At 41.2% G+C, this 17,792-nt stretch overlaps 1 protein-coding gene across 1 annotated transcript; it reads right to left on the bottom strand.

Moving 5' to 3' along the window:
* Positions 1–448: 448 nt before the first annotated feature.
* On the bottom strand, positions 449–17,762 carry LOC142599793 (ATPase family AAA domain-containing protein 2-like). The gene is made up of 15 exons (XM_075741552.1): positions 17,748–17,762; positions 16,271–16,402; positions 15,984–16,099; positions 14,532–14,706; positions 13,821–13,909; positions 13,314–13,473; positions 11,695–11,785; positions 10,951–11,265; positions 9,533–9,659; positions 8,734–8,917; positions 6,942–7,127; positions 5,547–5,682; positions 4,610–4,734; positions 2,168–2,296; positions 449–668 (listed from the first exon to the last, which is right to left on the bottom strand). Exons 1-15 carry the CDS (start codon positions 17,760–17,762, stop codon positions 624–626), a joined length of 2,025 nt encoding a protein of 674 aa, XP_075597667.1. The 3' UTR covers positions 449–623.
* Between the last annotated feature and the right edge of the window lie 30 nt (positions 17,763–17,792).

Here is a 17,792-nt window from a genome sequence, read left to right as displayed (position 1 = left end):
TTTCCAATGTAGTATTTTCCTTTGTTTCAAGTTAGGTTTTTTGGACAGGCAAAAATATGCCATAGCAAAAGTTCTTATGTTTGTGGAGTGTTTCTCCTACATACTTTCTGTAGGTTGTTAATTCTGTGAAAGCCCCTTGAGGTGCTGTCACATAATGAAAAAAATCCACCTCTCAACTGCATTGAGAGAGGTTTCTAAAGGATTTACTTTTCATGTACCAAAATGAGACTTGGTTTAAAACCTTGATGGAATATGCGATGGGCTCTACAGCACCACAGACGAGTGCAGAACAACGTATTCCCACAAGTTGCAAAACGATGATAAAAAGTTTATCATTTTCTGTTCAAGAGAGGTACTGCAGTTATCTGGGAGACGTTGAGGTCTGCAGCGTTCCAAAGGCAATCAATCACAGCAGTATGTCACATAAAATATATATAGGACGACAATATCAAATAAAAGCAGTTAAAGGACTTTATTTGAGCTTTCTTAATAAATTTTAAGATGTATTTGTTTAACATATGTAGAAATATATATGTAGAAGTAATCTTTATTGAATTAATTATGTACAGATAACAACATGCAGTGAAAAGAAAACATAAGAGTAGAAGTCAAGTATGTGGAAATCAGCACTGAGCATAACTGAAGGCTGCAATTTCTTTCTTCATTTCCTAATAAGAAAAAAAGACAAACTAGCAGTCAGCATGAACAACAGCTTAAGAACCCTGTTTATTTCTTCATAAAAATATTAATAAAGGATCTGTACACACATACATAGTATAGTAATATTGAGCAAATACATCCGCTAGCACCACCATAACATCTTTCTATACCCGCTAGCTTCAAACACATGCTTATGTGTCCAAAATGGACTACAGAGACTGCGTGGTTCTGAATCAAGAGACTATGGAACTGTATCAACAGCGGTTCCAACAGTTAGAAAGAGGAGACAGTTCCTGAAAAGGCACAACTAAAAGCTGGAAACATTATTTGCTGCACTCTGAATAATTACTTGTTAAAGTCTTAGCTCTTCATACAGTAGAGCTTGCTCCTGACTGACTTGCAGTGTCACTCTGAAGAGGAGACTTTTTTTTTTGTTAAAGCTAAAGGTAGAAGTAGGAAACAAAGAAATCAAGTCTCAACTTTCGATGCTTCAAGTCACAAAAGCTCACAAGCCCCAAGATAACATTAATAAATCCCTTCTCATGCTAAACAACATCATTATGCTAGCTGAGAGATGGGCCCGTTTTTCAGGAACGGCCTCCCTGAATCCAAATACTCCTCCCTGTTGCACAATCAGAACAGAACGTCTGTTCTAACTCCTTCTCTGATGTGGAAGAAGAGATCAAGATGACCCGAGCTGAAGAGAAGAGGCCTCCTCTTTTTTAAGGCAGGCCGAGAGGCGTAAAGAATTTCATCTGTTCTCAGTCACAAGCATCTCAAAGACAAATGGATTCAAGGATCTTGAATCTGAAACCTGACTCTCCAACCTATCTCAATCGACTCAATGCTGGGAATGCCTGACTGGGACCAAGGGCATCTCTGGAAGAGTTCTGACAACTCAGAAATCCTCTCTTAGAGGAAAAGAACAGAGAATTTGACTCATTAAGGTTAAACCGCCAGAGGCAGAAATCTCCCCATGTGTCAACTTAAAGATGCTCGAGCCATGCTTGTTAAAAAGAGATTGTGGTGAGACCAGAGAAAAGTCTCAAACTCTTGTTAGGTTTCCTACCTAATTTCTTTTCAGGAATGGAACGACTACTATATGAAGTGTTACCGTGTCTGACTGCCTGGAAGGGGAGAAAGAGGCAGCAACAGACTGGGGAAAGCACCCTCCTTATGTAGCCCCCCCACCCCTAAAAAGGTTCTGGAGAAGGACTGTTGACAGACTGAGGTTAACTGCTTTGAGAGGGCTGTGTGGGTGGACCCATTGTCTTCCAGTTCAAGCCATTTCCTGCTGAAACTGCCAACACTTATGCCAAATACAACAATGGTTTTGCAATAGGGATAAACCTCTTCCAGACTGAAATGAAAAAGCCTCGTAACACAGGCAACTAAGCAGTAAAGAGTAATGCTAAGGAAGCGTGATGTCCAGAGTGCGCACATACACGTGCCTAAGACACACATGCATAACAATGATAGAAAGTGCTGTAAGAAAAGAAAAAATTACCTTCACTAATGCAGTTTTGTCGTAATCTTCCCGATGCTGGTAAATGCACCGACAAAGAACAGCATATAGTCTTTCCATGCGAAATATGTCGTACTTTTTAGTTACCGCCGTGACATAACGCAACAGTTGCTGAAAAAAAGAAAAAGGAAACTACAAGTTTGGAATAGCGCAAGATCCTTTGAATAGGCTCGTCATGTTTTCAGAAGCTAAACAGTAACAATACAACACAAACGACATCCTACTTTCTTATATTGTGAAACATGAGTGACGGTTCAGAGAACAGATTAAATATCTCACAAGATTTAACTGAAGGACAGGAGTTACTTTTTCATACTTCAGAGAAGAGGAAAGCTTAAATTTCAGACACTATTTTATTACTAATCAATCTATCACAGCGACAATCCTAATTGCGAATCAACTGCTTCCAGAACAGCAGGGAATGACACAACCCACTTTGTCGTAGAGTTGCTGCCACAGCAAAGCCACTGTTCCATTTTATTAGAGAAAGTGTTGCTGCAATGCAGGGCACTGTAAAATGGATCTGTGGAAGCCAGGCTACAAATCTTCTGGATCCAGCTGTGCCAGCTGGAAACAGAAGCATCCTTGGGTGCTCACCTTTACCCGTTAGCTGAACGTGTACTGTGCCTACAGCTCTGCTGGCAGAACACACTGCTCAAACGTCTGAAGCAGATCAGGGAGCAAAGGTACATCAGTTGGCTCCTGCCTTTCAACTGACGAGTGGAGAAACTAGCAGAGTGACTCTGCCTGTAGCACATTACCAAAGACGTGGATGCAATCATCTCTGGGAAAACGACAGTGACAAACTAGTGGCAGCACCTTCTTCCACTGCTGGGGCTATTCAGTGCCTGTGTGTTGTGTGAGGCTGTGAAGATGTAGCTTAAGAGAGCAGCCGTACCAAAGGAAAGTATTACTGCCTCACAACTGCCTGTCGTCAGACTCTGCCTCCCTCAGATCAACGAGCACAAAAGCCGAGTATTCCCCTCAACTTCATTCTACGCAACATGCAGATAAAACGCACAAAAGCCACGCAGCGTGCTTTCAGCTGCTGCAAACAGAAAAGGCAGGATGTGACAGAGGTGTATGGTCACCATCTCGTGTGAAACTATTTCTAATTGCTGCCACATAGATGACTGCATGCGTTTCTATATGTTCATAAAGTTCTAGGCCTATTACTAAGCAAATAAGCAAACAAACCCCCCCAAACAAAACCAAGCAGCTACATTTTGGAGGGTCACCTAGCTTATTCACTGCAGGTGAATCCTAAAGAGGCTCTCTGGTACGAGCAGCTAGTTCCAATGGCATCTGGTATGAGCAGCTAGTTCCATGAAACGAATTTTCTGAAAGATGCGTTTCGTGACTGTAGCTCTCATAGCTGAAACGTATATAAGGGCTCTACCGTACCATTTCCACAGTGGGCAGTAACTTTGGAGCACACACTGTTAGCACCCTGACTCTCTGAAAAACCTGTGTGGCTTCTCTACACACAGAAGCAGACATGACCAACAAAACCCCCTGACATCTGCTTCCTTAGGAAGCCAGCTTTAAAAAGTTAGTTTCACCTCCACAAATTAGGTCACAGCTTAAAAAACGTGACAGAAATTGTGTTGGCAAGCCCCTGCACCGCATGGGATTCCTCTCTGGTCACATTCTCCCCACACAGGGGAAACAGCCGTGTAATACTCCCTCTCTCGTCATGGCAGGTAAAGAGCAGGCCTCCTCTGCTTTGGCCAACCTCCAGGACTCCAACCTAGCCATTTTCCTAACTTCCTCACTGCAATGTCCCCTGAAGATGAGGCCCTTGTTCTACCCTCTGCAATTCATGCAAAGGAATCTCTTTTACCCCCTGCAGCTAGGCCATTTCTAACCCTTTCCCCAACTGTAGCCTAGGATAGCAGCTTCTACGAGGGACTGGAAAAGCCTTATAACACTGTAACTGTATGAATGTGAAATTCTCACACTGGATTTTGAAAGAATTTCAGAAAAGTCGGTATTAGTATTTTATCCTCGATGAGCTTTATGTCAACCTAACTTCAGGTTTCAAGTCATCACGGCTAGATAGGAAGGTTCTTTTCAGGTTCCTAATAAATGAAACCATGCAAAACCCAAAACCAAACCCCCAAATCCATCATAAAAACTGTTAAGACATTAATAACCAACAGTACTAGCAGGCTGTTAGTGGGCTATTTTCAAATTCAACAAGCCCTTTTAAATGAAAGATTAGGAAGAGAACCAAAATCAAGAACAGCAGCCTACACCAGGTGTGGCAACACAACAGTCATCAGTCCATTACAGGTTGAATTGTTTCACAAGCTTGATATCCTTCCCATCAATTGTTTTAATTGGCATTGGTTAACTGACTTAATTTACACGTAGCAAGGCAACGTCCTACTTCAGTATTAACAAAATTGACATTAGACTTACTTTGAGCTCGTAGTAATCCACAATCACTGGCTGTGTGAGCATTTCCACGGCTTTATCGACACACATCACCTGTTGCTCTTCTACCTGAGAATGTCTCCCACGAGTCATACGGTGTACCCACGAATCTGGAACGACACAAGTTTCTTAAAGTCAGCATTTCTGTTCATCTGGAATACAGTGTCAGTGAAGTATCCTGTACCTGGAATACAGTCGCTTTCTGCGGTGACAGAGACAGGATTTCTACCATTTTTTCACTGAGAAACGCTTGACTTTTACTTACTTTCTGGCAAAAGTCACCGCTCCGTAACAATTGGACACACAAAAAAGCACTAGAGGAAAAAGGCAGGGTAACACCAGGAAAAAAATGCAGTCACATTGCCATTACAGCACTGCACGGTAACACTCCAAAATAATTAAGGTTAGGAAACACGTCTTACATGGCAAACATTAGGACCTAAGTCTTGTATTCTGCATGGCACTCTGGGTCCATGCCGCTTGAAGTACAGCTTTTTAACTTACGCTGCTCATGACTGGGACGATACTCATACAATAAAAGAAGGCCAACGATTGTTTTGCAATTAGGTACCATTTGAAAAACAACCTGCAGAATCAAGAAACCAGCAGCTGCAGAAAACCACGAGTTTGGCCTGCGTAACTAGAGGGGCAGCATCCTTATGCAGGAAACGCTGTGTGCTGCTTTTAGAGATACACTGCAGAAATAACAGAACTCCAGAAGGCTAAAACCTAATAATCCTCAGGCTAAACCTAATAATTACCTAGTGTAATCCTCAGGAAGAAGAACCACCTAAATAACCTGTTTTTACGGTACTCAAATACAAGCATATGACAAATTATCGCTAGAAAATTACCACCAAAGCAAATACTGTATAGCTATTAACGTACAGTTAGCAAAGTTTTCTAAGTAGAACATCCTCACCTGCACTGTTTTTTGATGCAGGAGGTTTAGCAGCTTGATTTATAATTAAGTCCTCAAAAAACATTCTTCTTTCTTCCTCATTAGGCAACTGGATTTGGAAAACTTCTTCATAATCATCCATAAACAATTCTTTTATCTAAAGCATGAGGAGAAAAGATATTTCAGATATAAGGCCACACAAAGTCATACTCTATTCCAAAAAGATGAGTACCTTTCAAAATTAAACCGAATAATCACTCGAAGAAGACAAACTGTGAGAAGCTATCTTCTTGTCCTTAAAACTCTACATTTTCCTAGGTTAGCATGGCAGATTAAAATATCTCCTCTAAGGAACACCTCTAGATTTAAAGCTCAATGAAGGGACCATATGATACACTGATCAAGTGGGGACATTCACCACCTCCAAGACTGCTTATTTTCTATTTCCCTGCCTTGCTGGTTTCAATCTCTGTGGCATCCCGAGAGGGAACAGGCAGGGTTCAGCAGACAAGTGCGGGCTTTTTGGTAAGGTGTTTGGGGGGTTTTTTTGGTTAAATTAATTGAAGTGAGGTGTCTGAAGCTGTACACTTCCAAGTTTTACTCCATTTTTCAGTCTCTACTACCAAAAGTTATGGAAGGAATTTCAATACTTACTTTAGAAGGACTTTATTAACAGTATTAAAACTCCTCGAGAAAGTTAAGCCCTTCCAAAGCAGTTGATGATAAACACATCTAGGTAAGCCCCCCACAGTAACTGAGACAAAATAATCAGGGCAGCGTATGCACATTTTGAATATCCTCCTTTAATGCACACTCTCAGATGTCTAGGAAGCTAAGCATGTACTCTTACTGAATTTTGTTAAGGAATACAACTAGAAATCCATTTCCAAGTTCCCGAAACAGAAGTTGGAACTTGGCTTTCTAATTTGTAAAGCTTTCACTTATATGAACAAAGAAATTGAAAGTTTTATTAAAGAATTTAAGTATGAAATTACATTCCATCATTACAGTGTGACCACCATACTTTTTCAGTAAAAATATCTTTCAGTAAAAAAGTTTTCAGTAAAAATATATTTTTCCCATTTCCATTTCAAGCACCATATATTCTTGACTAAGTACATACCCAACCATCCTGAAGTCACTGGATTTATTGTCTGAAGTAAATGGATCCATCTGTCTAACAAGCATGAGTGTGTGAGAAGGGGGAAAAAGTTGCGTCAAAGTCAATCTCTTTACTCAGAAAACACTTCAGACAAACGCTTTCGGCATTGTTTTGTCTAAGCAAATTTTAAGAGACCTGGTTAGGGTGCCTGAGTAATAGCAGTATGCATTTGCTGAAGTACTCCAATGCTTAAAGGATTTATAACTGAACAAGCAATTGAATAAAAAAAGTAAGAAAAGGAACGACAGAAATACCTCTGTTGGGAGATCTGCGTGACACACGTCGGATGTTGCAAGCAGCAAAACTGGAGCAAACGCTGGAATGTTGTGCAGTAGTGTTGTAAAAGTAGCTTTCAGTGTAGCTCCAACAGCCTCCCACCACAAATGGATATGTGGGATATAAATGATACTCGGTGCTGTTCTTTGAGCTTCTCGCATCAACTGGTGAAATGAAAGCTTGGATAAGAAAACTAAACCATGTGGAATAGGCTAATAAATAACTACGTATCAGTCAAACGATCTTAGGAAATAGGAGTACGTGAAGCCAAAACACAAACCCAAACCAACAAAAGAACAACTCCTTAACAATAAGGTAAAATGTTTGACTCAACTATAGACATTGCTACGCAGACAGACCTGAAGCTCTACCTGATTTCAAAACTCCTTAGGTGTAAGGGAACTCCTAAAGAGCCTCACAACTTAGCTGGTGTAGCGCTGTGCCTGAAAACACAAGACTAACCCTTCTTCAAGATGTATTAGTCTGGGTAAGTCACTACCCGACTGCAACTACACGACCGACTACACCATCTTCAATTCAGAGCGGGCACATAGCCAAGTCAGTCTGGAGCACAGTCTGAACAAAGACAGACAGAGCTATGTGAAAAGATGGGGGCTGATGCTGTAAGAGAAGCCAGGTTACCATTCCAAATTTCAAGTATGTTTTATAAGAGGTGACCAGTCTTCAGCCTGCCTGAACAGCTAAATCACGCACAGCCTCTCATTACCAAAGGATCCATCAGACCCGATGACACGCTTTGGATGGCCGCAAGCCGTCGCCTACAGATGGTACCTCGATCGCAGAAGAGAGCGTGCACCTACTGCCTGAGGGAAGTGGCAACGGCCCTTTCACATGACAAATTTCTCCGTGTACCCTCTCAGATTATTAATATTCAGGGAGTTCCTGTCACAAAATGGGAAGCGCACGTGGTATATCTGGGCAGTGACTAGACACGGTAGTTATACGACCGCGGAAGCAACCGTGACATAACAAAAAAGGAATTGTGCCTCTTCTGTGACAAATGAGTATCCAGTCATGTAGTGTGTCTGTCCTTACTTGTCCAGCTCTCAAATGCTGCTACCTAAAGGTCAAACTATTTTAATACAGTGATGCCAAACAATAAAATGGCTTTCCTGCCTAAAAGTAAAAAGGAAAACAGCACTACATCTGCTTAGATTTAATTTTCCCAGTTAAGAAAAACATACCGGAGTACAAATGTAAGCCTTCCATGAATTTTAATGCTTTTACTGCATATACTACAGCAGTGGAAGCTGTGTGTATATATACACACACACACACACACACATACGTATATATGTAAAAAAAGAAACACTTCTTTTCCCCAAAACCTTGATTGCCTCTTTATTATATTTAATAAAAAAGGCTACAAAAAGTGCGTGACGTGCAGTCAGGCTGATGCAGAGCCACCTACCGGGAGCACAGTCTCGTAAACAGCAATGAAAACAACTTTCTGGATCCCACCGAAACGGGCAGGATTTCTTGCGATAAAGAGGGATTTATTAGCAGCACCTCCCAGCTTCCCAAGCTGCTAGCAAATTCCTCACTGTTTAATTTGGAATAGAAAATACGGCCACGTACAACATCCTTACTCGGTATTATATGGTCTAAAAAGAAACGTGCGTTTTCAGGCAGAAGTAAACCGAACAGCACATTCAAACCAGGCCACCTCTATTAACAATGAATTTTGCTGGCTTTACTAGTTTATATACAGTTCATGAATCCTATGAGATTAAAAAGAAAAAAAGATACCTGTGCACACGTTTCTTCCGGTGACGTGGCGGTAACAAACAAAACAGGTAGGTCTAGCGCATAAACTGGAAACTTTTCCAGGGCATGTATTACTGCAGGTGCCAAATGAGAAGCTTGCCCATATCCTGGCTCTCCAACTAGTAAGAACCGTGGCCTGCAAGATGTTGGCTGGTAATAAGCATTTCTAGAACAATTAGAAGATAGTAAGTTTCAAAATGAAGTGATGAATAGGCACACAGATGTTAAAGGGTTTTTTCCTAACCTCTTTTTTTGGTAAATCCTCTCCATGTCCCAGTAAATAATAAGCTGGAGGCCTATCAAAGCTCATTTTCTCACAAACTTGTACCATAGCTCCCCAAAGAAATCCTGCCAAGCCCCAGCATGTCTGCTGTTCGTTTGGCTGGCTTAAGTAATGGCTCTTAAATCACATTAGCTGTATCTGAAGTACGCAATTGGATTAGTTAAATTACAGCAGTACGCTACATACGTACAAGATTTTATTCAGTCATTCTAATTGTTTCATCTTTGAATTGTGTATTAATTTCCTAGTAATCTTGCTTTACTAGCATGAAACACATTTGTGAAGAGCGTTTGTTTTTTCCACCACAATACCATTGTACCTTTACTGGCTGAAGTCAAAGATCTTAGAGACCTAACCAAACTCAGCTGGTCACATTTTCTGGACAGCATAGCGATAGAAACGGAGAAAAATAACTGACCCAACAGCAATCTCTTTTTGCAACTGTTGGCTTCTACATCTTCCACATGAAAATGTCAAGAGATTAATATAAACGTTTACCTGCTAAAACGGAGGAATTTTTCCTTTTCTCTACTGGGCATTTTATGAGTTGGCTTCTCTTCAAAGATTGATGGCGATTCCTCATCGCTGTCAACTGTATCATTTCTTAAAACATGATTTACACTGTCTGAAAGACAAGAGAGGTTTGTGAACTTCCCTGAATACTCCATGTCTCACTCTCGCATTAACACAGCTTCAAATCAGCGCTGGAAATGCCTTTTCTTCTATTTCTTCATTTGAGGGCACACACTGAATGCTATTTTCTGAAGAGTTCGTCCTACCACAGACCTAAGGAGACTGCACAAGTCTCTACAAAGCTGTCCTAAGTGCTTGGGAGGTTGTTGGGTTTTTTTTTCTCCTTAGAAGAAAGATGATTAGGAACAACTCAGGTGGTTCCTAGACACCTGAAAAACCCAGGAAGGCCACTTCTTTCTGGGGCAGGTTCCCACACTGGAAGTGAGGGAATTGAGTGAGTGCGATGGCCACAAACTTCCATTTGTGTAGGACTAGTGAGTCAGAAGATACAGACCAAGACATCTGCGAAATAAGGCTCCTCCAAGATCCCCGAATGAGTCAATAATGGAAGGCAGACAACAGAGAAGGGATGCAATTACCAATCCCCTAGCCTCTCTGCTTTTGTTTTGTTGGTGGATTTCTGCCTCTATTTTACCAATGCTAACCTGTCTCCTGGCTCTACTGGGAGTAATCCTGGTAGGATAGTCTCCAGAGATTAGCATAACTAACTATTAACAGATTTCCATTAATCAAGAGTGGAGTGAGTTTATCAATTTCTTTGCTCTCACCAACTGACAGAGTAAACCTGATCAGGGCTGACGCAGTCAGGGGTGTGAGCTCACGTATGCTAAGCCAAGTCCCAAAGTACACACTACTAAACCATTCTCATCTCCTGTACAAGTGTACAGTGTGATCCACAAACATTTAAATTAAGAGACTATGGTTAAAAAAAAAATCACAATAGCTAAAACAGTATTTAGCTTAAACCACTTATACTTGCATTGCGGTCCTGACATTCTTGGGACAGGAATTAGAAGCATTCATGTAAAAATACCTCTTTCCCCTCTATTTAAATATTTTGAAAGAGGTGCCTCATACTTTAAACCTTAGATCCATCTCTACAAATGACGAATATGATGTTAGCTACGGTCAGAAACAGGGTGCTGTAGTAGAGAACGCATAGTTCTCTACTGCGTCTTGTGAGTCATTCACAGCTCCCGTCCAGCACTTCAGTTTAGAATCCAGAATAAAACCTATCCACGCTGTTCCTGAAATAAAAGCATGCACATGCATATTCTAAAATTCTACTCTCCTTATGGCCAAGAGGTTTGTGTATGTTGATTGCACAAATGAGAATTTTTGGCTTTGACCGAATTTTGAAGTAGTGAGTGTTATTGTTATACCTGGCTGTTGGTCCTTCTGGAGTGCAAACTCTGCGTGGGGAAATACTCTCTGCAAGGCTTGTAAAATGCTTGCTAACGTGTTTTCAAGCAGTGGTTTTGAAACAGATGATAGCGCTCGCCCAGGTGAAGCCACAGCCCTCTGTGAAGCTGGAACAGTCTTCTGCATAGCCATGGCAAAATCCTTTGCTGTTATTCTAATAGAAGCAACATCTATCTGCAGTTTCTCGCTACTTTTGTATATCTGAGGATAGCGGCGGCGCAAAGCACAGAGGGCAGCTTCAGCACATAAGGATTTAATATCAGCACCACAGTACCCTAGCAAACAAAACAAGAATCAAATGTTACATCAGTCTCAGGCAACACAGAAGTCAAGGGCAAGGTTTCCAAAGTGCAACACTGAAAGGCTTTGTATGCGGCCAAAAATTAACAGTTTAAGAGAGAACGTAAAGAGTTACTGCACTGCAGAGAGGCTTTCTTACGTGGCTCGCAGCCTGATATCCTGCACTTATTAAGCAGCCTCCTAATCAAAACTGTGCTCCCCAGGAAGATGCCCCAAACCCATTCAACATTCTGAGAGACAAAAAGAAAATTAAAAGAAAAGAAGCACCTGACTTTGTTTGCTCCCACGGCGTGCCAGCCGCCTCACTCTGCAGCAAGGTGCAAGAGCTCGAGTACTGCCTGCTACAAGCTCAGATTCCTTCGGACTCAGTCACACGCAGTAACTCACTGTATTTTCAAACTTACCAACACATTTTTCAGCTAGCTCTTCAAGGAACATGTCCAATGGCTTAGGGGTCCAATCTCGTGTGTGAATCTTGAAAATCTCTTTTCTAGCCTGGAAAGAAAATGGTCGCATTTTAGTTTGTCCAAAGTTTTCTCTGCAAAAACCCCAAAGCAACACAAAACCCCCCAAACCCTCACATTAATACAAATCCTTGGTTTATCTGCTAAACTTTTAAGTATTTTACAGTTCGATTAATACGCTCTCTGCTTTTTCAAGCAGGAAATTTCACCATTCTCAATTTGTCACATTACTCTCTGCGAGGGCGTGCAGTGAAATAAAAGGCTTCCATAAAAAGTAAGTTTCCACAAGTATGAGGCCTGAAGATCCTGAGGAAAAAATTGTAGTAAAAACTTACCTGCAGAGATTTTTTCATCAAAGAAAACTCTCAGGAATTTAGCAAAATTTCAGGTGGCAGCCTCATTAGTTCATCAAATTTGCTTTGCTGCCAGTTCATTCAAGGAAAACAGTCCTAGCACTACGTTTCAAGTTGCTACAATTACTACAAAGGCAAACAATAATTATGACTCCAACTACTGTCACTGATGCAGAAAATGTCAAACGTTGCCTATCTTCATCTCCGATCTTAGCAAGATCTTTTATTTAAGTACTCCCTGGTACACAGTTTATTTATGGCAGAGTTCTAGACTTCTTCCACAGTAGGGAATCATAGATTGCATGTGTTTCACGGCACCTCCTCTCCTGTTCCTGAAAGCAGATAAAAACTGGAGACAAATGTTTCTGTTAAAGATGCTGTTTAGTGCACTTTTACTAGCCTTCAATCCAACAAGCATTTTATCCTTTTTTCCAGAAAGTGCTAATGAAAGAAATATCCATGATAGCCAAATTAAAACACACAAAACCAGGGTTCCACACTGTCTTCCTCCCCATATTTTTTGGTTGCTATACACCTACTTTTTCATTGCTTAGCTATCGCCACTGCACTAGAAGCTTCCCAAGCCCCACACCTGTCCAGCGTACCTCACATCTTTGTCCAATAGTAAGTTACCAGTAAGAATGTCAGATCCCAAAATACTTCCCTCCCAGGATACGCAGCCTGGGAACAATCCAGCACAGGTACATCCGCTGTCCATTCATAAACCAAGAACTGAGAGCAAGACCACTTCAGGATGAAAGTGTCTAAGTGGATTAAGTAAGTCTGCAAACATGGACAGATTTGGGAATGAAAAAAAATTAAGTCGCAAAAAATTAAGTCCTTTGTTTGCAAAAAGGAATTCTTGTGCGCGCACCATTTCTTTCATTTTCAAGATGAGATAGCAGTAATTTACAGCTAATTCAGGCATTCATTCTTTCTTACATGTTTCAGTGACTAGCAGCAGCATGCCATCTTCTTGGCTGGTCACAGTGAAACCAAAACTAATTACAGAACTAACTACTTGTGGAAATCCTCTTAATGGTGTATATATTCAGTACCGGATCTGCCCTCCACAGTCTCTCTTTTGTCCAAGTTGTCCAACACTGGTTCTGACTTTAACTGCTCTGTAATACTGCATTGTTACGTGGTTGTGTTATAAAGAGGGACTTTGTCACGTGAGCATTAAGGTTGAGTTTAAGTTCTGACCTCTTGATTTGGCAAGCTGAAGAGGAACTCTCGATCAAAGCGGCCGGGTCTTCGTAAAGCAGGATCTATAGAATCCAGCCTGTTGGTGGCTCCAATGACCACAATCTCTCCTCTGCTGTCTAAGCCATCCATAAGGGCCAGAAGAGTTGACACAATAGAGCTAACAGAAAAAATATAATTGTCATTCACTGGTTTAGGAAATTTTGTTACATTCTACACAATCTCCTGCAATGATCACTCAAAAAGGACAAGCTTTTCTGGATGAGATGCTGATTAGCCAAAGACTTCATTTAGGACATAAAAAACCCAGTAAGCTAACACAGGCCTTGTGCTGATATCAAGCTGAGTGAATTGCTTTCAATTATTGTTTAAAAATCATCTGAAGTTTAGTAGCATCGAATTACTAGTTTTCAGGATAAATTCATGTATCACATAAAGTTAAACGGGCTGTGGTGGTCTTCTCACAAAGATCAAGCAGCTTCTATGTAGATACAACAAATGTACTACCTATGAATTTGGTCTTGTTCACTGGACCGCACAGGAGCAAGGCCGTCTATCTCATCAAAGAAAATAATTGAAGGTCGCATCTGGTAGGCCTAGAATGAAAACAGAGGAATATTGACATAAGTAAACCAGCACTCTTTTAAAGAGAAAATGCATTAACAATGTTTTGGTTGGACAGTCGCTGGAACTAGATTTTTCAGACTGGCATCAGGGATCTCTACTAATTGAGCTCATGGAGCGAGGGGCACGAGTAACAGAAGACAGCAGCTTGTGTCAAGCCACTGAGACCGGGTGACAGGAAACAAATCATAGCAGTAGTTTTTACAGCTATTTGGCAACCGCCCGAGAACAGAGCCGAGACTTAATTCAATTACAGGTTCTGAAAGCAAGCTTCCATTAAGAATTTCAATGACTATGCCTTCAGCCTGCACCTGTTTCCCTCTGATCTAAAGCCACCATCCATCTCTTGCCTCTTGAAACCCTTTTTGTGGCTGTTTTGGTTTGGGTTTGGCGGGGTTTCTTGGTTGATGGTTTTTTGGGGGTTTTGGTGGGGTTTTTTTGAGGTGGGTAGCAGGGGTTTGCTTTGCGAGGTTTTCTCGTTTTATTAATTAAGGAGTTTTATTATTATTAAGGAGTGAGTTGCTCTTAAAAATACTGACCACAGAAAATTACAGTTACCACTCGGACAGAACACACAGCACGTTTCAACCTTACCTGATCAAATAATAAACGAAGCTGTCGTTCCGATTCCCCCGCCCATTTACTCAGGCAGTCGGCACCTTTTCGCATAAAAAAGGCTATTCTCCTCTCACCTTGGCTACATTCGTTAGCAAGTGCACGAGCAACCAGTGTCTTTCCAGTCCCTGGCGGACCATAGAATAGACAGCCTCTGCAATTAAAAAAAAAAAAAAAAGAAAGAAAGAAAGAAAGAAAGAAAGAAAAAGAAAAAAGATTCATATATGATGGAAAAGTATCTATGACAATCCTCATCCCTAAACCACACACCTCTTCTCTCCTAACCAAAACGCTTCGTGTATAAGATCGCAGTAACAGCTGAAGTGTGAGAAAAGTGAAAAGAGATGGAAGTTTTGTGTTCCTACGCAATTCAACGAGGCAGTAAACGCAGCAAATAAAGAGGCTAATGGAGACGTACAAACCTTGAGAAAAGATCTTAGTGTCCCAGAAGGACGCTTCCAAAACTGCTGACAAACTAACAGGGGTGGTTACAGCAGAGTGGAGCCAAACCAGAACAAACTTCAGCGCAGAATCTGAGACTTGGCTAACTTATGACACGCTGCATATAAATGCTTGTTTTCACAAAAGGCAAGATTTGCTAGTAAAGCATTTCATTCTCCCTTAAAACCTTTCAGCTACTGGATTTGGTCTCCCAGGCCATCCATTGCTGATGATAAAGGAGGTGGAAGTCTAAACCTGGGAGAGTATTCTGCATTTCCAGATAAATACAGCCATCAACTAGAAAAGCCAATACACTGCTGTTTCCAGAAGGATTTCAATGACTAAAGAAGCAAAACCACTGGAATATTTTCTTTTCATTATTTGTAATACTTTTAAAGTTACTGAAAGCAACGACTTTAAAGTCATATTTCACTATACCATAATTGAACTCTGCTGATCAAGACTATATAAAGCTAACACTTAAATCTCTAATAATTTCCTAATGCAGAACTACTTGAGCTGTGTAAAAAGTGGACAGATTCTTATTGTAGCCCACGCACAACAAACACTGCAAGGTTCTAGTTGCAAGTCCTGTCAATTCTAAAATGATCACTTGAACAAAAAGACAGTTGGTGGGAGAGACAACTGGACTTCCAAGCAACAAATTACAGTTGACTACCAGTAGATGATTCCTTCTTGCTTATAAACTAATCAAGCTGGCGTGGACATAGAACTCAAAACAAAAATGACTCAGCCCCACCTTTTAAAGGCAAGACACTTTTAAAGTATACTCTCACCACACAGTACATCTTTGAACTTACATATATTCTGGATTCTATCCATTTTCAAGAAATTGCTTTTTACTACTGCCAAAAAGCCCCATCGACATTGCTGAAAATTCTGAAGCATGGAAACATGTTGATACCTCAGTTGAATATTCTCCTGAAAATGGGTGAATTAGAATTTATAGTTTTAAAGAATATCTGTTACCTTGGAGGTTGAATTTTGAATCTCTCAAAGACTTCTGGGTAAAGCAGTGGAAAAACCACCATCTCTTTTAAAGCTGAAATGTGGTCAGAAAGACCACCCACACCATCAAATCGCACCTAAAAATAAATTCAACAGAACACGTTTTATATGTGAAAGAAATGTTCTGGGCAATGTTCAGATTGCTTGAGAGAAAACTGTAAACCAAGGTCGTTGTAGACAGCACGTTATTGAAAGCTCTCAGAAACACTGGAAACATCTCACGGACACAATGAACTAAAATTACGTACTGAACAATCTATTTGCATTGGATCAACATCAGCCAGAGTTGCTCCAATTTTCATGCGATCCTTGTGAATTCCCTTTAACTCATCTTTTCGAAAGTTTAAAAAAAAAAGCAGTTCACCCAGGACTGAAGGGATCTTAAGGGCAGGAACACGGGAGGCGTTCAGGTGATTTTGGGAGGAACAAGAGTAGGAAAATAGAGGGGCAAGGGGATAAAACGGGCCAGTCACATGTCAATAGTTTGCTGGTCAGTACTGCCTGTGCCCTGCGTCTGGTCACCTGCCTGACCATCAGACTATCAGAACTTGAATGAGAGATGATTTATGCAATCTCCAGTGCGGGCGTTATCTTGTATGTGTTACGCAGCCTGTGTACGACTTAATGACTGGCAATGGAGACCTACAAAAAGGTTCAAGCTAGATGTCCAGGTGTTAATGAGCACTGGGGTGATCTTGTTCCTACCCAGGATCAGGCCAGCGAACAGTCCGTGGCCTGGTTTTCGGCCTGTTGTTCAGCCTGTCATTAGTTCAGACCTAGCCTGTGGCTCCCAGGTGCGTACCTCGGTGCCCAGACCTCCTGGTAGAGCAGTGAGAAAACACCTGGAGCCACGGCAGGAGTCCAGCGAGAGGCTGACCTAAAGAAGCCAAGGTAGAGCAAGGCATTAACAAAAGGAAACGACCAAGTGTGCCGAGGACATTTGACTGGTAAGGGAGGACAGCTGACTCATTTGGAGATCTAGTTAGGAGAATATCAAGTCAAGGCTTTAATAAGAGCAGCTTTAATCCAAGGTATGGGCAGTCTAGAGGGAGGAACTGTATGGCTTGGTTCAAGTGTGTGGATCTCGAGGTGTTGGGCAGGAGAGACTTGTAGAAAAAAGTAATTCTAAATAGTATGTTGAAAGGGAAATAAGAGTATGGGGCAGTTCCTTTGTGATCAAAGTGATAACTCTGGAATTCTAAATTGGGAAAAAACTAAAATATACTTTTAGAATGAAAAGCGGGCCAAGAAGGAGTGAGGAAAGTGTGTTAGTGTAAAGAAAGTGAGTGGAACAAGGGGAAGGACTAGAGGAGCAGAAAAGCTCATGCCTTTGTGACAGGAGTGTTGGAGAACCACGGACTGGGCAGAGTAGTGATGCCAAAATAATTTGTCACTTTTCCATGTGCTGTCTAGGTATCTTGTGTAACTTATCTTGCATTCAGAAAGCAGTGCGACATTTTAGGGGGAAGAAATAAAGCTTCGTGCTTTCCAAGGAGTCAAATGTACTTAATTTTAGGGAGCAGGGAGGTGAACAGAGCGTCTACATTCCTCACCCGGTGTGTAGCTATTAATGTGAGAGGGTGTTATTAGGAACCTGCTAGGTAATTATACTCTGGTTTTTGCATTCTTACCATCTTTCATGAAAAAACATCAAGTTACTTTGCAGAAGCTAGTGGCATAAACTGTATGCATTTGACATTCTTTTCTGATTGGGGCAGTTCAAACCTGTGACTTGCCCATTATTGCTCACGTAATCTGTGGCAGAGCTAG

This window comes from Balearica regulorum, unplaced genomic scaffold, assembly GCF_011004875.1.
Source record: "Balearica regulorum gibbericeps isolate bBalReg1 unplaced genomic scaffold, bBalReg1.pri scaffold_34_arrow_ctg1, whole genome shotgun sequence".
In the NCBI taxonomy this organism is placed as follows: Eukaryota; Metazoa; Chordata; class Aves; order Gruiformes; family Gruidae; genus Balearica; species Balearica regulorum.
The sequence above is the reverse complement of the archived record's forward strand: the minus strand, read 5'-3'. Positions and strand labels throughout refer to the sequence as shown.